Below are 24,299 nucleotides of genomic sequence, written 5' to 3'. Positions count from 1 at the left end.
AGCAGCAGTTAGGCAGGATGAGGCTGGGCTCTATGGGAAATGCATGAGCAGAACTGTCCTGGCCAGGTCGGAGCCCAGCTAGGCCAGTCCCCAGCTTGGGCAGTGGCATTTCTGCTGAGAAAGGGCTTTGCTCTTTCTGGGCTTCCTTTGCTTCCATTTTCCTTGAAGCAAAGTAAAGCTGGGGTTTTGGGACAGATGTTTCATTTAGAGATATTCACCCTGAGGTATTTTGGCTTTTTGCTGCCATTCCCAAGGGAGTGGCTGGAGCTGTGTCAGGGGAGGTTCAGGTTGGTATCAGGAAGGTTCAGGTGTCAGGAATGTGGGTGCTGGGCACTGCCCCAAGGCTGCCAGAGCTCCAGGAATGTCTGGACAACACCCCCAGGCACAGGGTGGGATTGTTGGGGTGTCTGTGCAGGGGTTGGATCAAGGATCCCAATGGATCCCTTCCAACTCAGGATATTCTGGGATCCCCATGGATCCCTTCCTTAGAATATTCTGAGATCTTTTTAAGACTGATCAAACATTATCCAGTTGAGAGAAGCACATTTACTGTGTGAAAAAGGTGACACCACAGAGTTAATGAATCTGTTGGTTTACTTTTGCTTACTAACTGGAGTATTTCATATCATAAAAGGGATGATAATTTATTGTTAATTGGTTTCTGGTGTGGTCAAAATGTTCTATGCAGTACTCAAGTCTGTAAGTTCTTTCAGAGACACACAATGGTGCAGAATGTGTTCTTAAAGGTAATTTAGTGACCCAGTAACTCTTGCATCATGTAGAATGGAAGATTTTTATAAAGAGTTCTGCTTGATGTTCTCTCTTCACTTCTTAAATTGAAAATAACAGAGTAGTGCTGTGTCTTTATGGGTCTCTCCTGATGGAATTTTAATGTAGAACAGGGTGTCTGTTAGCAAGGAACATTGCATCTGTAATGAGACTTTGTAACCTGGTTATTGGGAACATTAAACACTCTATTTCCATTGAATTTCATTATAGCAGTTCTAACAAAATTGTTCAAATTGTACTTGCAGGCATTTGAACATAGCTTCTTGGTACCTGAATTGGTGTAAAACTTAGGAGTAGGATGTTAATTTATTGGGAAAAGAAAAAGCTAGGTTCATTTTGATCATATGATTGTTTCTTAATGTGGAAAAGGAGATCTGTTTAATACATTTTAGAGGCTTTTAAGTGACGTCTTCGCTACTTTTAGATGGAAAAAGTGTTCCAACATTTTTCCACAATACTTTGGGACCTTGAGACTGAACAGCAGTTGTTGACATCTTTAAATCAGAGCTCTTATTTCACATGTCTGCTGTTTTTTCCCCATTTAAAATGGTCTTCAGTCTGCCAAGAGAAGTAAAATTAAAGCCTTGAAATAGAGTTTGGGATTCAATGGTAACTAACTGTAAGAGAGGGGTCATGTTACTCAAGATGCAATAAAAGCAGGGATCTCTTTTGTTCATTAGGAAACAGAAATGTGTGTCTGCTGAGCAAGTCCCACATGTTATTATAAATCTTTTTACATGGATGTTTGTACCTTTTTCACTTTACAAGAAGACAGTGAGGCTGTTATGCAGGGCTCCTTCCAGATGAGGCTTGGTTACACGGTTCACTAAGCCTTTAAATGCTTCCTGCAGCCAAAACCAGCTTTAAAGGAAATCTCTTTAAAAACATTCACTATTTCCAGAGGGTTGGCTTCACCTCTGTGGTTGGGATGTGCTACAAGGTGGCCATGGTGTGGTTGTGACCCCTTGGAGCGCTGATCTGACCTGAGGTTTGGGCTTCCAAAACCTCCTCCATGACCTCAGCAAGGAGAGGTGGGGTAGGAGTTTTATCAGATGTTGGTACCTCAAGTTCTTTGTTGTTTTGGCATTGGTTGGTTGGGTGTAACCCCTCACTCCCTGGGGTTACATTTCCAACTGAGGAGAGGTTTCGAAGCTTCCTGAGGAACCTTCCAGAACACAAGAAATTGCATTGGTCTGCAAACCCACAGTGAGCAGACTTGTTCTCTGCAAACTGCTTCATGCAGAAAGTTATCAGGGATATTGTGTGAAATTATTTTGGTAGTATTTACTCATAATTTTACTATTTTTCTGCCTGTAGACTTGTCTGAAAATTGTATACATTGGAATATAAACATAGTACTTAAATGAGAAAATGTTTTCTCAGGGGAGTTAAGGCTGGTATTACCACATGACACAGATGATAAACTGTTTATTTTCTTGCTGTGATGTAACTGTTTATAAAGCTGTGACTTGAAAGAGCTTTCAAGTTCATCGATTTCTTTCAGTAAAACCAAATTTTTGGTAGACAAATGTTAACATTCTGTTTCCTAGTTCTGATAGGTATTTTCTCATAGTGTTCTGAGGGGTTTTGCAGTAATTGCAAGCATGATGGGTATTTCAGAATCAAAATTCAGAAATTACATCAACCACTCTCTGTAGTGTTACTGTAAGAGTGAATTAGCTGAGTGAAATTCACTTTGTCACGGGCAAATAGAAAGCAAGTGGTCTCACAGCAATTCCTTTTTGGGGCAGAGTTGAGTGATTTGTAGCTTTGTAATGGAGGGCTCTCTATTAAATTGAATGTGGAGAAGAGTAGATAGAGTGAACTCAACATTTTTGGGGTCTCATAGATTCTAATAACCTCAACAGATGGGCATTAATAATGAACATCTCATTTTGGGAGGTATTTGATGCCTTTATTTTTCTGAGGCTTTTTGTGTGGTTTTTGTTTAGTTTTTTTCCTAAGAAAGCTCTTTTACCTTGCTTAGAGAAAACATTGCCTCTAATTGTTCCTTCAAATTCAGAAAGCTACCCAAGCTTCCATGGAAACAACATTATATTTTTGGAGACCTTCACAGTTTTTATCATACCAGAAGTGCTTTTCCGTGGCTCAGGCAGATCCTCAAAGTTCCATCATCATTTATTTGGTAAAAACAACATCTTCTATACCTTTTGTATTCATTTGGTGATAACCACAGGATGTCTTCTGCGCTGTTTCAATTTATAATGAGATTTAGCAAGTCTTGTCAAAATTCTGATGTGGGACCCATGAGCCAACAATTCATATCAGAATTTAGAAATTAACAGAGATTGTAAACCCCCAAAATGCTCTTAGGCCACAAAGCACTGTGGTTCTGGAATTGCTGTGGCTGTTGAATCCTAACCTGTCCTATCCTGGTCTCTTACTGACTGTAAAAGATCTCTCCCTCTTGTAGTTTCAACATTCACACCTTGTATTCAGATCTCTGGTTGGGTTACTGAAAACGTCATATTCAGAGTTTTGCTGTACTATAAGCAGTTTCCTCTCTGAAATATTTGTAAAATTCTGATGGGGCATCTCTGCAGTCTTAGAAAGTTGCAGCTGGTTCACCCTTGAATTTATCTGTGACTAGAAGTCAGCTGTGTGTGGGGAGCAGGAGAAATGAGAATGCTGCTGTGCATCCCCCAGATCCCATTGCCCAGCAGAAATGTTACTGGCTTGGCTTAGCAGGATCTCCCTCAGAGCAATTCTCATCAGGGACTTGCTGTGAAAGCTCTCACAGTATTTATTTATATATATATAATATATACACTATTTAATAAGATTTCTGAGTCTGATAACACTTAGTAAAACTATTATTCCACTCTCAATTCCAATGGCCTTCTCAAAGTATATTCATTTCCAATGTAAACCTACAAAAATTAATTATTTGCTCAAATATATTTTAGAGAATAAACTAACTACAGTGGTTTTACGTTGAGCTGTCCTTGCATATTTTTATCATACTGGTGGCCAAAGATTCCACACTTGTTCCCATGTTTATCTTGACCAAGAATTCTAAGGTCACTGTGTCCTGGCGTCACAAGCTGTAAAATGGTGACAATCCCATTTACTTGGTTTATAAAATTCTTTCAAGCTCTGTTTGGAAGTGATGAGAGTTTTATAGTGAAGCCCATTCCACTTCCAATACAATTGGGAATTTTGAAGAGTGGATTTGAGCTGCTTCCATCTGACGCAGGGAAATGTTGCGCAGGTGTAATTGCTGTGTATTTCTGAAGTGAGCGCCCACGCATTGGTTGTGTCCTTCATCCCTTGCTCTCCTGCCTCTGCTGCTGTTGTGCTCCATTCTGAGAACATTTTTCCTTCATTCTCTGTCTCACTAATGGGGCTTTATTTTGGTGCTGTAACTTCACTTTAGGTCACGTCCCACTGCCGAGAGCTTCTCATGGGAACAAATTCCACACAGTGATGTCAGGCAAGCTTGGTCCTCATTGTACTAAACCCCCACAGGAATAATCTTAGTCACATCACTTGCATAAAATGCACTTTGATGGTATCTTAATAGTGAAAAAGCACACCTTGGAGAAAAAATAGAAATAAATCTTGATTAATCTGTATTTTAGTGGTGTTATCCCATGAAAATCCAATGGAGAATTTCTTTTGGGTCTTAGGAGTCTGAATGTTTGATAAGAGAAGAATTCTACTTAAAAGAAAATACTTGCAGCAATATGTGGTGTTTTGCTTAAATTTATTATAAGACTACACATCCTGTACAGTATAAAAATGTAACAAACTAACTATGGTACAAATGAATGGAACCTATTACTGTGACTTTAAAAATAATTTTAAACATTTTAAAAATGCTTTGCTTAAAAAAAAAGCATCCAGACAGAAATGAATTATTCATCCTTCTAGGTCATCAGAATCTGTGTTTGAATACAGGAAGTTTTTAGGGTCATCTAATACTAATAATTTGACTTTTTTTTTTTTTTTAATTTCACTTGGAAGAGAGCTTAACACAGCTAAATATTTGGTAGAAAATCCAGTCCTCTGTGTGTTTTAAGAAATTTGATTCCTGCATTGCTAGAATGTTCAGAGCTCAAGGATTTTTATCTCTTATATACAATTTTTACAGTTGATTGTACCACTTAAAATGTTTTAAATTCAGTTAAATAAGATAGGGCCAAGCTGAGGGTTTAGATACATTCTTAAATCCTAAAATCTGATCTTACAGAGGATGTGCCTGGGGGCACAGTTTGACCTGCTGTGTTTAAGCAGAATGCTGTTAATAGAAATAAAAACAGATGTCATACTCTTAAGCTTCAATTTTTACATTTAATGGTTTTATAATGAAACAATATGAAGAAACACACTGCTACCTTACTTCAGTAGATAATATACAGTATCATATTTATGGCAGGAAGGGTTTAAATCAGAATAAGCAGGCCAGTGAGTAGAGAGAATAAATAAAACTGCATTGCTGGAGATGGGGTTGCAATGCAGGTTTGGGGGGTTTATTTGCTCTTCTGTGGTTTAAGAACAACACTGCAATAGGATCTTATGCATGAAAATGAGTGTGGGGAGAGCTGCCTTGTGTTGATGTAGTTGTTTTCAAGGTGAACGTGTTCCAGGTGGGAATCTTCGTGCTCCTCCTCGCTGTGCTCATGCTCGTCCTCGTGGTGGCTCTGAGTCCTGCAGATGCGCTCTGGGGGCACCCTCCTGTGACACAGGGGAGCAACCACGTTCCAGTCATGTTCTCATCACTGCAGAGAACTCTTAACTTCAGCATTTATTTTAGACTTGCTGTCTATTTAGATATTCGAAAATGGTAACTTCATCAGTACATTAAATTTTCTCAATTACATATTTGCTGAGGACTTTCAAAAGCCATTCTTTTGTATTGAAGATGGAGGGAGAGACCCACCTTTGTTGATCAGCATCTGACTCTTTATTCACTCAATCAGTCACTTTTTATAACCGTGTTAATTAAGTTCATGCATATTGCAAACCTCAGCTCACAATAGGTCAGAGATAACACACCAACTCCTCCTTATGTTTCCAATACCAAGATTTGAGTTCTCAAAATTATTTTTGCTTTCCCAAAACAGCCAAAGATAGAATATCTACTTGTTATGAGAAAGCTGCCTGAGAACTCTGGTATGCAAGGTTCTCAAGGCCTTCATGTTTGTCACTTTTACTTGTAATTAAAAACAACCTGAGAACTTCTGCTGTTTACAGAAACAGGCTGTGAGAATTTTACTCCTCACAGCTGCCTTCTAAGCCATTTCTGAAAAAATCTCCAACACTTTTGCACATTCTCTCTGCATTGTTTTCTCATTTATATCATATACTGAGTTTTCCTGAGGAAAATATTGCTATGTGTTGCTGAATGAAAACTTTGACACATGGGATTCTCTCTTTGCCATTCCTTTGTTTTACAAAACAGCACAGAGAGCCTGGATTGAGCATGTGGCTCCAGAGCTGGGGCTGGTGGAACCTGCTCACCAGGTGACCCCAGCTGCTGACTCCTGCCATTATTTTGTTATCACTTTGGGCTCTGCTCCAGGAGCAGAAAAGCTGGTGATTGCTGGTCATGAGCATTTTCAGTAACTGTGAACTTAACTTCAGTAACTCATTTCTATCATATTAAGAAATATTGTAAAAGAAAACTCAGCATTCAGCTCCTTCTTCAGTTTTTTTTAACAAATATTTACTTTAAAATAACAAATTCCTAAAGCAAAGCATATCTTATTTATTTTAATGTCATTAATGTAAAAAAGAGCTTGGAAATTACCTTATTTTATTGTTGTTGAGTCTTAGAAAACGTAGTTTTCTCATTTCATCAATCCCAAAGGGTACAGCTTTCAATTCATTGTGATCCAAAAAGAGCTCCCTCAGGGAGTGGTAAGCTCCAAAAAAGGACACTGGGTCGATGCCATCATCAGTGAGTTTGTTAAAGGACAGGTAGAGATACTCCAGCCCAGGCCTCATGTGGCCAAACACATAGCCTGGAATTCTCTCAATCTGATTCCCTATAAGCACCAGATGGAGTAAAGATTTGGGCAGGTAGGAGGGAACATGATACAACTTGTTGTAAGAGAGGTCAATTGACTCCAAGTTCCTGCATTAAAGGAGAAAAGAAAAACAGGCTGAAACCCCTCTGAGCTCCTGGCCTGGCAGTGCTGTGTCTGTGCAAGGCTCTGCTTCATGGCATTGCCAGGGAATGGCATTTCCAAGGGAAATTTGATCCTGATAATGGGGCAAAATGTGTTTATGAAATACGGTTGTGCATAATTACTCTGGGAATAGAAATAATTAAGTCATGAATTACCAATCAAGCACAAGGGTTTTGTTGATGGGAAGAGATCTCCAGTAATAAGGGGGGGGGTCAATACAGGGCAATCCCATGGGACTAATCTGGGATTGCTGCAATGAGTTACACTGAACAGCTGGAATAACCTTGGGATTTCAGTCATTATCCCATTAACAGGAAGTTTTAAGCTTAGTTCTGAAGGCCATGTGAAATGGAATTGTGTGAATGAATCAGTCCCCTGTGCTTCGCTCCCAGGCATGAGGTGCTGTCAGCAGTAACAGCGTGGTTGTTTGCAGCTTCAGGAATCACAAGTTCAGGAATCAAGGGCTGGGGCTGCAGGGCCAGTGATGGGCAGTACCCTGCTCAGCTTGGCGAATTATTTAGCAGGAAAATCAAAAGCACTATCATCTTTTACTGTGCTAATATTCTGCTCTTAGCCAATGCAGATGAACAATCTTCCCTTCATCTTATTGACTTTTTTAATTTTTAATCCAATGGGAAATAAGGCTAGGATAGTATTAAATTATTTTTAAATTACCTTTGAGATAATTATGTATCAATACTAAATTACCATATAATTGTAAATGGTATTATTTATAATTAATGTTCATCTTTGAATGGGTGGTCAGAAAAAATATTGACTTTTATGTTAATATGGTACAGATTTGAGGTAGAGGATCTTTCTATTTGACAGCTGACTGAGTATCTTCTAGATTATACAATTAGGCAAAGGAAATTTAGAAAAATTAGCAAAGGAAAACAAAGCATAATTACAACTCTAAGTTAAAAGTAATGAAGTGCAAATACTTTTTTGATTATTTGCCTTACTAAAAACAGAGAAAAATGAAACAAATGTATTTTAAATGTGTGATACTTACTCTTGGTTTATCCAAGCCAAAGGTGCTATCCTGTGCTCTTCTAATTTGTTATGCTTTAGCCCAATGATGTTGATGTTTCTGGTATGGTTAAAGCAAATTTCTGACACTTCTTCAATCTGATTATGTTCAAGATATAACTCCTGTAAGTGCATTTGGGAAGAAAATGTGTGAGATCAGAATGGGCTGAGTTTTCCCATTGCAAATTCCAAGTGCAGCAATTACCTGTCCCCTGTATTCCCTGGTCTGTGTTAGTTCTGAATCTGAAGCAGGCAGTTTGTAGCAGGAGTGAGACCTTCAGAAACACAATTTCTCAGAGCAATTGTTTTGTTTTCTCATTTGTGAGAATGCATATTGCTTTGAAAGGGCAAACAGAAGGAATTGCATCTCTTTGGGTGTTTGTTGGGGGGGTTGTTGTTGTTAGTATTTACATGGTTGTTTTGGGTTTTTTACCTCAAGCGTGGCAGGAAGACCTTGTGGTATAATTCTAAATTTATTTCTTCCCAGTCGCAAATAAGAAAGGCTTTTCAAAGGGTAAAAGGCCAAAGGACTGACATTTGCTTCACTAAGTTTATTTCCTTCCAATTCCAGAGTGACCAAGTTCTTTAAACCTTAGGAGAAAAAGTTTCATTTCAGTTAATTAATGCCATCTTATATCTTGTTAAAATACAAGTTCATATTTAACAGTCTTAAATATTACCCAGATCAGTTCACAGCAATGGAAAATAAAAATGAACTGATTTTATTATCTCATAATCTTGGACTTATTCATAGGTTTGTAGATCTTTAGAGACTGACCACAGCTTTATTTACATTTTCCTCTCCCAGTCCAAATGGGAAGGGCAGCAGCTGATCCAGTTTAGATGGGACCCTTTTGGCAGGAGAGGAAAAGAAGCAAAAAAGTCCATCGAATTCTGACATGGATGGTACCCTTTCCTTTTTCTTCCTCTTTTTTCTATCAGCCTGTGTTTAAACTGGCTTCAGATGATCATGGTTGACTCCCGTTATATTCTCCTTTATTTTTCATAGACATCAAATTCTGTTCACTTCCATGCAATTTAAAATTAACTGAAATGTTTCCACCACACAAAAAGCCATCAGGTTAAAGATGGGGATAGTTGGTGTCTTCAACATGCTTCAAATTCACCTCCACTCAGTGACCTTAAATCTAAACTGCTTTGGGAGAGGAGCACTTGCATAAGGGAAAATATAATTTTAAAATACTTTGTCATGCAAGCCTTTCAGCTTGTGCTGCTTTTAAAGGCATGGCACTGTAAAGCTAGCAATTATTTTTCTATGTTAAACCAGGTTCAACATTCAGCTTTTCAAATTTATTTTTGACTTTTCATATGATTTTCATTTTTTAAAATACCTTTTAAGCCGTCTTCATCAATGGCATGAAGTTGGTTGTCATTTATTTTTATTTCTTCCAAAGTTGATGGCAATTCAGAGGGAATAAGTGCCAGCATGTTTCCATCCAAATACAAACGTTTCAGCTTTTTCAGGATCTTATAACAGGGAGGAAGAGCATTTAGATTATCAAGGTGCAATATATGCAGATAAATATTGAGTTAAGAGTTTCTTTAATACCCACTCTGTAAGGTTTTTCAGCAGCAGTGCAGTAGTATCCAGTGTTTTGAATTCAAAACTATTTTTTTTCTGTCAGTCTAATTAATAAGTTACTTTCTGCTAATTATTAAGAAAAGTGCCAGTTAATGTCACATGTAACTCAAAGAGCTTCCCCACAGCCCTGCTGTGGCTCCCCAGGATCATTGTTTGCATTCCTGCTGCTCTCTGTGAATTGTGGAGGAATTGCCTCACTACACTGGGCATATTTAGGACTTCACAGTACACGCATTTAGAAATTACATGCTTATCCTCTTGATCTGTGAGCAAACTGATCATTTTCTGTAGGTCAGCAAATTTCCTCAGGCAGAAGGAGAGCAGCTTTCAGTAACTGAGGGTTATTATGCTTAAGCTACCTCAAAAGATTGGTATGAAAAATTATCATATCTCAATTTTAATTCTTGATTATGATGAGAGATTTCTCAAAGTAGCTATTGAATTATACAATGCTTATTATACAAGGTGCAAAGTAGTTTAGATCCATAAACTGAAAAGCAAAAAACATTATTTTAACCAGCAATTACTGAGAGGGTAGCAGAGGAGCCATGCTTTCTTACTTTGAATGCTTTGGGACCTATGCCAGGAGAGGTAATGTTATTTTTACTCAGATCAATCCATTCCAAATTAGGTACCCCATTGAATGCTTCATCTGAGATAGTAGTGATGCTATTTCCTGGGACAGAAGGCAAGGAAAAAGTTTGTTATGAAATACAGTCTGCACCTGAGGTGTGTAATATTGCATCTAGAAAATATATCACAAAAATAGCATTATGGACAGTAATTTTGTGTAGATGTATTCATCTTAGTATTTAAACACTGGCATGCAAATCCAATGTTTTTCATTTCTTGTTTTAAAGGCATAGCTGTAAAATTAGTTCTGAAACTTTTCTATATTAAGGAATGACAAATTAACAGTGGTCTTGACTGCATTTGAGGGTGGATGATGTTAGAGAAGTCATGCAAATTAGATCTATTAATTACCTGTGAGGTCTAAACTCGTTAGGTCTGGATCTGAGATGGGAGGTATTTGTGTAAGTTTGGCATTAATGCAGCTTACTGTGGTGTCTGAGGTGGAACATCCAGATGGCAAAGGAGGAGTTTCTATGGGTGGAACAGGAATCGGGAAATGGGATGGAATTCTGAAAGCACCATCATCTTCATCACTGTCATGCTGCTCATCTCCTGCAGCCCCCGTTCTGGGGACAGGCAGCCTCCCTCTGTGCCGCCCTTTGTGCCTCCGGCGATTCTTTCTGCCTTTCCTTTTTCTGTTCTTCTCCCCTTTCCTGGGCCCCTGCTGGTCTGTGCCCTCTGTCCCTGCTGCTGGGAGCAGCTCATCCTTCTCCGTGTGGGTCTGTGCTGAGGGCACAACGTGGGTGCTGTCGGGGTCCTTGGGCTCTGGGGAGTCACCAGACATCTCACTGATGGCATCCACTGCAATGATACTGGAGTCCAGCGAGGAGGCTGATGGGGGAAAAAACAATAAAACAACATAAGAGTCTGATGAAACTGAAATATTAGTGAGCGCTGTTTCCCACATACTGTAGAAAATTGTGACTACAGATTATTCCTCTTAGAATACGATTCAACGAATAAAAATGTGGTCTTAAATTGCTATTTGAGAAAAGAGACACTTGACTGAGAAATTTTGGAAGAGTTTGTACACAGCTACAATTCCTGAGAACTCCAGACAAAAAGGTGGAAAAATTAATATAGCTTTCATTATCTTCCTCTTTGACTTACTATTAATTATGGGGTTTGTGTTGATGGAGGTGTCTAAAGAGGAAAAATAATGTGTCTGGAAGTGGGAGCTAATTTGGAAAAAATTCACAAAGGTCAAGACTTGTTCTCCTCCAAAAGGGATTGTCAGGGGAGGAGTTGGCTGCAGGTGGGGATCTCACCAGGGAAATGCATTAACTCCGTTACCAAAATGCAGTTTTTACTTCCATAATAGGACAATTCTAATAAAAGGAGTTCAAATGTCTCAGTCAACATGACTTTTACAGTTCTACAGAGAATTCCTATGATGTCTCATCTCAGAGTGTCACATGCATATACACATGAGGATAAATAGTTCTTACAGTAGGAGACTGAGTTCAGTACTTTGCAGATATAAAATATTGGGAGTGTGGGAATGAAAGAAAGGAAATTGTATTTCATGTTTATTTCCTCCATTCCTTTTCTTTTTAAAGGTACCAGTTTTATTTAAATTATTGTGAAATACCAAAATTGTAGTTCTGGGGCTTCTCTTGTGAATTGACTTTCTTCTCTTGATTCACATCAAATTGCTGCATGTTTTTCCACTCTTAACAAGGATTTACCACTCTGTATGTCTAATACATCAATAATGTAGTTATTGATTGATCCTTTGTAAAGGGAAGTGGAATAGAAAATATAAATAGATGTTATTTCTTTGTACATTTACAAAGTTCTGTAAAGGTAGGGGGGGAAGTAAAAAAAGAAATAGAATTATCTTTAGTATTACATACTTAGCATCATCTTTTCTTTAAATGCTGCATCAAAATCATCTAACAGAGCACGCAGAGAAACCAAGATCAACTTGAGTAAAATTTCTGAAGAGCTGCTTTAAGCACGGAATGAATGCAGTGTTTATGGAAGGTTTTCAATATCTGTGGTGTCCCATACCGGTGTCAGAGCACACGGGGCAGCACTCTCCGGCAGGAAGGACGCTGTGGGCACACGGCAGCGGGTGGCACATGGCAGTGTCACAGATCACCTGGCCCTGGGAGCACAGGCAGGTGACGCAGGGCTGGGGAGACCACACGGCCTTGTCGAACATGACCATCCCGTTGGCTCTGCACTGCCCCTTCTTCCCTGGAACACAAAATGGGACATGGTGCAGAGGAGGGCATATGAGGCCCGAAGTTTAGAGCCCGGCTAGCTCAGTCGGTAGAGCATGAGACTCTTAATCTCAGGGTCGTGGGTTCGGGCCCCTATGTGGCCCGAAGTTTAGAGTCCGGCTAGCTGAGGGCGAAAGGCCGACGCCCCTCTGCAATTCCTGGCCAGCACCCCTCGGCGTGTGATGGCCTCGGGCTGTGCTGGCTGCGGACTGGCTCACACCGCTGGTATAGGGGAGGAACGGAGCTGACCATTTCCCGGGGGTTAAACATCGGTTTATTGAAGTGTTGCGGGATCCAAACGCGGGGAAACCAACCGGGAAGAAGTTTTTCCATAGGGGGTGAAACAGGATTATAAAGGAGGGGGGTGGGTACAGGCGGAACCAATCGGGAAAGGTGAGGGGATGAACTTCACAGAACTGACACTCCATGGAGACCAATAATCAAAAGGTAAAGGAGGTGTCCTGGGACCCCAGCCAACCAACACCTCCAGAGAGGAGAAGGTTCTCGAAACCTGGGAGGAGAAAAGGAGTGATTGACTGAGCCCAAGGAGGAAACAACTTTCACTTTATAAGAGAAACCAGGGGAGGAGCAGTTTCATTTCCATAGCAACCTAACTGACAGGGTAGCAGCAGGAAGTCCTGGGAAAGGAAGAAACCATTTAATACAGAAAAAGGGGGAGCAAACTAACAAACTTAAGAACACACCACAGCATCATGGCAGCTCAACAGCTTACACTGACCCAACAGTGCTCTTGCAGCTCTGGAAAGAAGCACTACTATTTTGTTCTCATTTTGAAAATATGTAAAGTACACCCCATTCAAAGGATCTTATCATTATTCCTTACTTTTCATAGCTATATTTTCTTCAGCTTATTGGTAATCTCCAGTTATGGAAAGCTTGAATTTTTTTTCCAGACTTTCTTCTATTCCTCTCTTTCTTCTATTCCTCTCTTTTCTAATATCTTGCACATTAAATGAGAAAATTTTATTAAAGCCCTGCAGAACTGGGAGGGTAACAATATTCAGTTTATAGTGACAGTTCATAGGCTTGGTGGAAGTAAAGTCCATTCCAGGATGACTGATAAGATGGCAAAAATCTCCACTTCCCTGTAACTTGCTTTATTTGAAAAACAAAAAACCAAAAAACCCTCTTTGCTAAAATAGCAGTAATCTAGAACAACTTGTGCTATGAAATACTCTGTCTCCCAAATTTCTGGATATGTATCTACAAAAGATTGAGATTTCCCCAGGGTACACAGTTCAAATTTTCAGAAAGAAATGTAATTTTGTAAGCTCTGGTCAGATATTCAGTAGGGGGGTGATCTGGAGAGCCCAGAGACTGGGGAAGGAAACTAATCCCAGTCTCCCTTTCCTTCCAGTGGTGGAATCTTCCCTGGGCAGTTCTCACCCAGACCCCAGGGTAAACATTGCACTTTAGCACGTTGCTGTCTTATTTTTGGTCTTTTGAGAGAAGGAAAACCAAGGCTGAGATTCTTCATCCCATGCAAATATTCCTATTTTTGTGTGTACCTCTAAATCTTGTTGAGAAGCTGAACTCCCTCACACCTTCCTCTTTCTAACTGACCTGAGAATGCATTTCTGACAGAATGCATTGCTGAAGTGTTGTTTTGAGATGAAAACCCATTTCAAAGTTAACTTTGTTCTTCTCTGCATATAAAGAAGAAATTTCCTCTCTTCCTATTCAGTTTGACTTTCTCCTTCAAATGAAAATTAATACAGTGGAAAAATCTTTTCTCACCTGAATCTGCATGCCAATACTTTCACTTGTGGTGCACAAATTGTCTTTGGAGGGTTCTTTGCAGGCTTTGTTTTCCCACACTCTGCCCTGCTCCATGCCTGGGTGTTTAACTAGAGTATTCAGGATAGCCTCCTAATAACCTTGTAAGACTATTGTAAATATTTGGTTTGAAATGTCTCTGGTATTAATATTTGTCTCAAAATGAGGCATTTTGCATAGTCTTTCAAGGTAGTCCTACTTCAAAACAAAGGTTCTTTTTCCTTCTACTCAAAGACCACTGGATATCAATCTGTTTTCTACAGTAAAAAATAATTATCAGAATCATCCAGTTTGGTTGATCTCTATATTCCATAATTTTTTTTGAATGCTTTGATTTAAATTGCTCTTATGACAAAAGCAAGAAATTGAAGTTTTGAGTAGTTGCATCTTGTTTTTTCAAAAGTCTGGGACATCTCTGCCTTAAAGTTGTGCTCTAAGCAACTCCAGCCATGTCAGCTGGAGGAGGAGAGGAATTAGCCCAGACCAAGTGTTAGTTGGCTTTAAGTCCCTTGTCATTCCACCCAGGTATCTGCAATCCAGCTGTTTGCTGGATCCTGACTTTGGGGTTTATGTGCTTGCCAGTACACCACAATACTTCTTTTAAATAACCTCCAAAAGAAACACAAAAAGAATCCTGCACTTTCTCATGTTAAACAATAAAACAATGATTGTTCCAGAAGAGCATAATCTGGCCTGAGAAGGAAATTCTTCCGTGCTTCCTAAAATTCTTTCTTTTGTTTTAGCTACCAGGATGTATCAGAAGTCAGAGCAAATCTTGTCTGAATAAGCATAAAGATCTGAGTTATCAGGCTTGGCCTGTGCAGGCTTCTGTAACAAATGATGCTTTGTTTCCCTGTGTTCATTAGAGCTGCATAAAGGCAGGAGCAGTGTGTGCTCACACCAAGGTTTTCCCTCTGGGTGCATTGCAGAGCTGCTGCCTGGCACTGTTGGCATTCCCAGAGCCCTGTGGGACACAAAGGCTGTGCTGAGCTGCCCCTCACATTTCCTGACCACTGAGTCCCTTCAGCCTGGTGGGGTGAGAGGGATCAGAGATGGGGCAGCACTGAGCATCCTGCTCTGCTCTGCCTAATGGACAACTGCAAATTACCTCGTGCTGTGGCCAACTGTTTGATTTAATTTGAATGTTCACATGGGTCTAATCTGGAGGAATTACATGTCTGGTTACTGTTAAACCTCCATTTAGCTGCTCATTTTCATCCTGCATATATCTGTAAATTTGGGTGGGTTTGGGTTTTTTTCAGTCTCCTAAGAGCAAAACAAGTAGCTAAGAGAATGGAAATCAGTGTTTGGATTGCATTTTCTTCTGTTCTGAAGCATGATTAATGATAGTGTTCTATTATTTAATAGGCTCTTTTTTTTCCAAATCTGACATTAACTTGAAAAAATTTTGAACTTTAAAAGCTAGACTAAAAAATACCTTGTGGTTCCAGTGTTTGGCAGATGAGCATAGGACTTTTAACCTTTGGAAATATGGTGTAAATTCAGCATGGAGTTCCAAAGAAAATGAGTTCAGTGGTTTGAGCTCAGCTTTTGGATGCAAGTCCAGATAGAGAGAAACAAGCGGGGCGGGGAGGGGGAAGAGCTGTGCATTATTTCAGCATGACTGATGGTCCTGACAGAAACCCTGGAATATCTTACATGAAGTGTATGCTACTTACATGGTATTTTCCTCTGTTTAACTTGAAAAATATTTGTAAATTAGATGTTTGACATTAGTAATATGTATAATGTTGTAATACGCACTGAAAACGCCACAGTCCTGGGTTTTGCTGGTTTTCCTATTCTAACCCCTTACTTTCAAATACTTGATTTGAAATGGTTCAGCCTTTCTGAAGTAAGGACTCACAACAAACAGGAATTGTGGAGAACATGTGGCTGATTTATGTTTGGCCATTTGAGACCTCTTAACCCAGTGGTCATGTCTGCTGTGTGACACACTGAAAGGCTTAAATTCTTGCTTATAAAAATAGATTATTATTGTTTTTATTATATATAGAATATGGGAATCAGAGAATTCTGTTTTGATTTTTTTCCACAAAATTAATTAAACTGCATATAAATATTTTACTTAGTGTATGATCTCTTGATAGATGAATGGAAATATCTGTATCCATAAATACAGATATTTATGGATACAGATATCATATTATTTATGGATATGGAAATACAGAGATAAAAATCTCTGGATCACCAAAAAGGCAAGTTTTATATAAATCATACTACTGAACTTCTATGAAATAAATCTGGATTGTCAATATAGATGGAGAATAAGAGTGGTCTTGTGTTGAATGAGTAAGATATTCTCTCTTTTAACTCAGTTTTCCATCATTAGTGTCTCATTTGTAGCATAACTTCCATATTCCAGCTACAACCAAGAATTATTAAGTTATTTACAAAATCAAGAAATATTCCTGAAGGTTTGCATGTGCAATTTGCTTTTCAAAAATGGAACCCATAAAGTAAAAATAAAAACTTGAATCTATTTTAATTAACACTGTTGTTACTGCTGTTGAAGCCTCAGTGAAATGTTAATTAATTTAGGTGATATATTGAGCAATAAATTCTTCAAAATGGCCTTCAAACTTGGAAAACAAGTTTGGAACTTATGAAAATACCCCAACAAATTTCTTGTTCATTAAGATCAAAAAATAATACAGAAGACCTGCAGGAAATATTGCTGTTATCTGGCAAAGCAGGGTTTGATAAAAAGCCTCATAATGCCAACCACAGAATCACTGCAGAAGCAGCAGGAATGTGTGGAAGTAGTGTTGCCATAATATTTTCATTATATATCTCATTGACAGGATTTTTCTTCTGAGAAGGTGAGAGGGTTCAAAAACTAAATGTGAACAATGATTATCTGCTGCTGTGGAATGGAACAGGTGCATCTGAGATTGGTCTCATGTGGTTTTGTTTCTAATTAATGGCCAATCACAGTCAGCTGGCTCAGACTCTCAGAGAGTCACGAGCTTTTGTTATCATCCTTTCCTTTCCTTGGTAGCCTTCGATGAAATCCTTTTCCTCTATTCTTTTAGTATAGTTCTAATATAATACAGTATAGTTTTAATATAGTATTTCTCATAAAATAATAAATCAGCCTTCTGAAACATGGAGTCAGATCCTCCTCTCTTCCCTGGTTCTGGGACCCCTGCAAAGATTAGAGCTGAAATAAAGCTTTAAAGAGTTGAAGTGTGTGAAATGAGGAGCAGAGCAGAGGGGCTGTGTTCTCACCTGGTAAGACACTGTAGGTGCTCTCGTGCTGGCCCAGCCCCACCAGGGAGTCGAAGACGCCCACAACGCTGTCATCGATGGTGAGGAGCGGGATCCGGGGCGCCGGGGGCTGCAGCCCCGCTGCCCTGGGGGAAATCCTGCTCCTCTGCCTCCTGCCAGTGCCGCCTTCAGCCGGGCACAGCTCCCTGCCCAGCCACAGCAGCAGCAGGTAACAGAGCAGCGATGGTGCCTGCATCGTCTAGGGGTCCCACAGAGTGCCCTGAATGGGAAAAGAAACAGAGGGAAATCAGAGCTTTTAGGGCCATGTCAGTCACACAGCACTTCTCAAGGCAGGTGATCTAAGAAATGGTAGGTCAGTATAACCAAGGTTCCCCTTGGAAAGAAGTTGCCCTCTGAGAGCTGCAGTGACCAGTTTGATTGTAGTGATTCTCAGGAGTCACCATCAAACAGGCGCTGCTTTGTCTTTGGGGCTGCACTTGCAGAGGTGGTTTAGATTTGCAGTGCCAGAGCATTGGCTGTTCAGTAAGTATTCAGCAAGGGACTTCTTGAGAGTTCTATAAAGTGTGTCTTCCATTTTTTGTTTCTTCCAGAGTGTTGTAAGTTCTGAGTGTGGGAATGGAAAAGTAACAGAAAAATGCCCAATTCATTTGTGATGTGCTGCCCCAAAAGCTTTTGGGTTGGCATTTCTGTGCAAGGTGTTTATTCACTGTAAATGAAGAGCTGTTGCTTTTCCATCCATCTCTGGCCATCCTCTTCTCTAATAGCATCTGCTTGGTTCTGCAGAGAAAGTTTGTGCTATTTGTGACATCCCACAACTGCTTTTCCAGTGGAAGTTTTTATGAAGTATAGGCTCTAGAACGGGTTGTGTTCTGCATTTACTTATTAAAAAACTCAAAATAATTGAGCCTTCTTATGGTTGTGACAGAAAAATTACATTTACTGTCACCAATAGGTGGCATTCCAAAACAGAGCAGTCAGGATTCAGGAGCACACACAAGGAAGGAAATCCAGCAGTGGATTGCTGTACCAGTGTGGAAATAAGAGCCTGTACATCCAGGGTCATTAATGATCTGTGTTGCATAATTCTTTCAAAAAGGAAATGCTGCTGTCCTGTGGCCTGTTTTAACTGAGACAGCACAGACAGGAGACATTTGTGTTCTTGGGAGAGTGGGAATTAGTGAAGGACTTGGAGCTCTTGGGCCTTGTGGCCAAGACAAGGCTTAGAGCATGGCCGTGGCTTTTCTCTGAGGAAGTTCTGAGGGGATTAAAAAATGCTTTTTCTTCATGTTCATCAGTCTGGCTTTGCATCATCTATCACTTTGGAGTTAATCTTACTATAATTTTATTGTGTAAATATTGGACAGTATTATTTCAGGAACTTGAACTGTGGCTTTGCCTGAATTAGATTTTGTTTAAAAGCTTGTTCATCTTGGTATTTTCTGATTTATAGAACAGGTCACATTTTTGGTACAAGTTGTCTAACTGTTCTTTAATATAAGGCATATGATTGATTGCATGTTTTCCATGCTTTCCACGTCACAATTCTCGTATATTTTTTTTATTCTCGTGTTTTAAAATGAGAAGTTGGCAATAAATCAGCTTAAGAGTATGCATTTTACTTTTGTTTAATAATGTCGCTTCTGTGTTCAACTATTTTAAAATTAAAATGGTTTCATAAGTTTAGGTATTAATATGCAGGATTTGAAGTTAATATTTTTATTTCTATATGAAGGGAGTTTGAGATGCAAGTTTCTCACACAAATCCTCACAGCATCTCCTGGAATGGCAGGTTTTGAAATGAATCCAAACTTTACGTTGCTGCTTTCTGCCCCTCAGAAATCACTTATTCCAAAATGCTGTATGGACTCCATGGCTTTTTATTTACTGCAATTACTGCTAGTTAACATCTCAGATAGATGCAGAAGCTTGCCCTCTGCACTGGAAGTGCCTGATCTTGTTGAGAAAGTGCTCATTCCTGAGTGCCTCAGGAGGAATGAGCCCAAGCCTTTGGTGTCTGCCTTGCTGGTAATGAGTGGCTGTAAAATTACCCAGGAAACTTCTGTTCCACAGGCTGGGCTGAGACACTCTGAGAGCCCTCAGGGAAAACTGCATGTACAAAGGAAAGGCTTGGCCATGTGTGTTCATTCTGTCGAGTTTCTGACATCTTAATTATGGTTCCATTTTTCTAGGATACACTGTAATAACACCAGAGCTGTGCAGTTACAATGCTGCTACGTTGCACTTGGGCTTTTTTAACATTTAACCGTTTCTTCCTGTGGCCAGAGGCGCAGAATGGCATGACTGAAATACTTTTCCATTCTTCATTTCTTTTTAAAAGTCAGGAATAATATAGAGTGTGAATTACATTACATTAACTGTACAGGTGTTAATGTACATTAAATGATGTTTTGCTAGGAACTTAAAGAGTAAAATTCTGTAGTAAAGTAAATTATTATAAAATGAAACTTGGTTTCATAAAGTACTTTATAAACACAAATTTTTAAAAATCAGAAACAAAACAGAAAATACACCACACCCTACCCCCCAAAAAAGTCTTTATAAACTAATCCTGTTCATATATGTGAGTTTATATGCTCATTTTTAACACAAATTTAACTCTTCAGCACTGAAAACTTAATATTGCTATTTTCAACCAAATTATATTCTTTGCATGCAAAACACTGGGCTACTGAGTTCCTTTCTTTGCTTAGTTAAGAAGTGCTGCCTCACATTTTAAGGCCCAAATTGTGAAAGGCCTTGGGTGCTTTGGGCCTTTCCTGCCCATGTGTGGGGTATCAGATTTTCTCTCCGGAGGCTGTATTTTGCATAGTGCCAGCCAAATTTTAATTTGGGGGCATTTCAGACTATTCAATTTATGAGTTTCATAATAAATCATTGCATAGTAAAATACAATTATAGATAGCCAGTGTAATGAAATTATTAACTGTTTGTGTTGCCAGATAGTTTCAACATGGCTGCATTGCTGTACCTTTTTTCATTTTACCCACAAATATTTAGGTCAGGAACCGTATGTGAAAGCATTTACTTTTACTTTGTAATGTGTTCAGTAATTTGTACCTTTATCTTCAGTACCTGCCAGTTTCCTATTATGTTAACAGAAAGAGTTAATTTTTAAAGGAGAGACCCTTTAGAAATGCCAGAGTATCAGAATTTATTAAATAATCTATCTTTATCCATTCAGTCAAAATTCAAACACATTTCTAAGTCAGTGTGATTTCCCCTGACACACAGGGGTTAAAGTGCTTTACTAAGATTTTTCACTCGCTCTTTTTTAAATGCATTGCACAGAAATTAATTACATTTATCCACAGCAGCCAGACCTGTTGCACTCTCTGTTAGTTTCAGTTGGATGTGAGTGGCAAACATTCAGACAGAACAAAAAGCAGCTCAACGGGTATTGCACACTTTAGCTAGAAAGGCATTTCTCTTCAGTAGTGCTAAAAATAGCCCACATCATTTCATTTCAAATATTACATATTTGCAAAGTTAACATGAAGTTTAAGCCATTCAACACCATGCTTTAAGCAGTAATTTAAAATGGAAAACATTTTACCTTGTAATCTAACCTAACAGCAGATTCTGCTTGCTGTCATTTAGTCTCCCGTTGCAAATGAAACAAAATCTCAGTGATATCTTTAAAACAAACAGAGAAACTGTCGGGATTGTTGAACCATGTGAGCTGATTCCTTAGTTAAGCCTGGAACAGCTTCTTCCCCAGGGGAGCCAGGGCTGAGCTCTGCGAGCAGAGCCCGTGCTGGTGCTGGAGCCGGAGCCGCGCTCGGGCAAATGAGGAGCACACAATGCCTCTGGTCCCCAGGCTGACAAGGCACAGCTGGAAATCCTTTTCCAGGGTTTCAGGCACATAAGGAACAAGGAAATGGAGTGTTTGCAAAAGAAACAAAAAATGTGTGTTTTATTCAGCGCTGCTTTATGTATTTAGAAGTTTCGTTTCCAGGTGGCGTGACTTTAATGTAGATTTAAATAAAACAAGAAGATCTAATACACTTTGGCAGATGTAGCCTTAACATAAAAACATTTATTAAAATTAGAACTTTTTTTTTTTCAATTCATGTTTTCCTAATCCCCTCCTGCACTTAAAATCTGTCATCTGTAAGCAGCAAGCCTTTTTCTTGAAGTTTTAGCATGGAAAGTTTTTCTTTTGTCCATTTAGAGCAATGATTTCACTGCAAGTTGCAGCTTATGCATGGAAAATAAAACTACTGAAGCACTTTCCCTTCATTTTTTTCTCTTTGTAAGGCTAATTACATCCTGAAACATGATCCTGGAGCTGAGTTCTGCAGAAGCTGCAGGGAAGTTGGTGATGCAGAGAGGGGAAGGGAGGGAGTTAAGGATACATTACCACAAGTCCTGTGTGTGCCAGCAGAGCCTTTTCCTGCATCTCCAGCTCGCTCCGAGGGTCCGGGGCTGTGGGATGGGTCTGCTGAGCTTCAAAATGACAAATTCACCTGGGATACCAAGTTTTCTGAGATCTGCTGACATTAAACATCTGTAGTTTCCTTGAACTCACAGTCTGAGGAATATTTAGACAGATTGTCATGGAATGGTGTAACCATTGAGTTAACCATAATTGTTAACTGGTGTGTGGTGGAAAGATACTGGGAGAACACATTGTCTCTTAAAATAGGCATTCAGTTCCTACTGTGCTCTGCTTTGCAAAGGCAAATGAAGAAATATTAAACTTTGGTAATTAATCTGAAGCTGTTTGAAAGGAAAGGAGACAGTCACATAAAGAATGGAGTGAAAATCTGGATGGAAGGACCTTAAAGTTTATCCCATTATCAGGGACACCTTCCACCATCCCAGGCTGCTCCAAGCCCCAATGTCCAGCCTGGCCTTGGACAATTCCAGGGGTCCAGGGGCAGCCACAGCTTCTCTGGGAACCTGTGCCAAGGCCCTCACAGGGAACAATTCCTTCCCAATCTCATCTGACCCTGCCCTCCTTCACCTTAAGGCCTTTCCCCCGTGTCCTGTCACTCCTTGTCCTTGTCCCCAGCCCCTCTCCTGCTCCCTGGGAGCCCCTTCAGGCTCTGGAAAGGCCCTGAGGTGTCCCCAGAGCCTTCTCTTCTCCTGAACAGCCCCGAGTCTTCATTAGTGAGGTGTAGCTTCACACACCCCTTGAGAGATCCTTCAGGCAGCTTAGGGGATTTAGGATTTTCACTGGATGTCTGGGAGGCCCTTGCTTATCTTCTCAACTTTTATTCAGGAAGTAAAGACAGCCTGAGGGATCTGCAAAGACACAGATCCCTCTTTATGAAAATGGCATTGTACTTCCAGCAATGAGCAGTAACACTTGGAAATTGTAGGAGCTGTTAAAGAGTGGCCTGTGGCTGCCTGGTATCAAGAAGATTTAGGAATTTTAATTGGAAAAATAATGTGTATGAGAGTGAACATCATCTGCTGCCTTTCAATAAGATTTGAATCTGTGTTAGAGTAATAATTAGATTTGCTTTAATATTGTTATCTACATTAAAATTTGCCACATAAACTTGCCTGTCATGATAACTAAAGAAAAAATGCTGTATATTCTGCTTAAAGTTCAGATTAGGATGGCAATTTTTTCAGACATACAGAGTTCAGCTGGGTTTCTCTGTGAGTGCAAATACTGCTGTGTCCTTGGGGACCTGATATTGACTGGTTTTATGGGAATGGTTCATCCAAAAGTGCAGAGCAAGCTGCCAATCTCTGCTTCATCTGCAATTCGTGTTATACCTGTCCATCCCATGGCCAGCCATTGGACTGAGTTGTGCAATGGGAGTGCTTTGGTGTGTTAAAGTGCCTCAATGTGGAATTGTGTCCTTTGAGGAGAGAAGAGGCAGACTAAACAGCAGTGAAAAATAATTAGAATAACTTTTTATAATTTTATATCTGAGGGCAAACTGCCACTGTTGGTTTGTGTCTTGAGCAAGAGCCATAGGAGGTGAGAAATGGCTGTGGAAGGCTGGAGCCTCTGGCATGGATTCTTCTCTTTTCCTCTCACAACAAAAGCTGTTAGTCAGTGTACAATAATACTGCTGTTGTTTCCCTTTTTATCAATTTTGCTTCTTTCTGTAGGAGGCAATGGAGGGAGGAAAAACATTCACTACTGTGCCCCGTTCTAAACCTCAGAGGAGGGCAAATTAATGTATAAATTAACAGAATTGTGATGCTGAGAAGAGCTTATAGATTTTCATGTTCTGTTTGAAAGGCCACTTAAATATATGGAGAATGGTGAAACAGGAGGGAAAACTGTTTCTCAAAAGCCTTCAAGGTGCCTGCAGTGTAATATCTTTGTTATCAAAGAAAGCCAGCAGGCTGAAGGAATAGAAGAAGGATATCTCAAAAATAAAAATCATTAGACCAACTTAAGTGTAGAAAATATAGAAGAGTCCAGAGTACTCTGTATGTATGAAAAATACAGAGAAATTACAGCCTGCTGTGGGGCACTGCAGGCCGGTGGCCCCTTGCCTATACACAATTTTCCTTTTCTTATCTCTGTCCTGAAACCCTTTGTGTTCTCTCCCTCTTGGTGCCACAGGTGAGCAGTAGCCATATGCTGACCTCTGATAATTTTATATGCTTGCAAAATCTCCATTTCCTTGGTGGGAACTCCAGACTTTTGTACCTGTTACCATGTCTCACCTGGCACCAAAAGTACGTTCTATGGATTTAAATGTTCCACAGTCATCCTTATTTTTAACAGCTTTCTCTCACATTATATCATGAATAGATATTTTACTTATGCCTCTTGGCTTGCTGTGTTATTTACAGAAGGGCTATGTTGAAGTTGGA

At 39.6% G+C, this 24,299-nt stretch overlaps 2 protein-coding genes across 2 annotated transcripts in view; one reads left to right on the top strand and one right to left on the bottom strand.

Annotated features, from left to right (window-relative positions):
* Window positions 1-24,299, top strand: part of CENPP (centromere protein P) — a 119,186-nt gene that overhangs the window by 78,128 nt on the left and 16,759 nt on the right. The window lies entirely within an intron of this gene.
* On the bottom strand, window positions 5,084-21,340 carry ECM2 (extracellular matrix protein 2). Its single transcript, XM_005485552.4, has 10 exons — window positions 21,064-21,340; window positions 17,490-17,748; window positions 12,226-12,414; window positions 10,564-11,043; window positions 10,140-10,255; window positions 9,329-9,464; window positions 8,410-8,567; window positions 7,960-8,099; window positions 6,563-6,889; window positions 5,084-5,487 (listed from the first exon to the last, which is right to left on the bottom strand). The coding sequence occupies exons 2-10, from the start codon at window positions 17,722-17,724 to the stop codon at window positions 5,283-5,285; spliced, it is 1,986 nt and encodes a 661-aa protein (XP_005485609.2). The 5' UTR covers window positions 17,725-17,748; window positions 21,064-21,340; the 3' UTR covers window positions 5,084-5,282.

Source organism: Zonotrichia albicollis, chromosome 12 (genome assembly GCF_047830755.1).
Source record: "Zonotrichia albicollis isolate bZonAlb1 chromosome 12, bZonAlb1.hap1, whole genome shotgun sequence".
Taxonomy (NCBI): Eukaryota; Metazoa; Chordata; class Aves; order Passeriformes; family Passerellidae; genus Zonotrichia; species Zonotrichia albicollis.
This window is presented reverse-complemented; position numbering and strand designations above follow the sequence as displayed.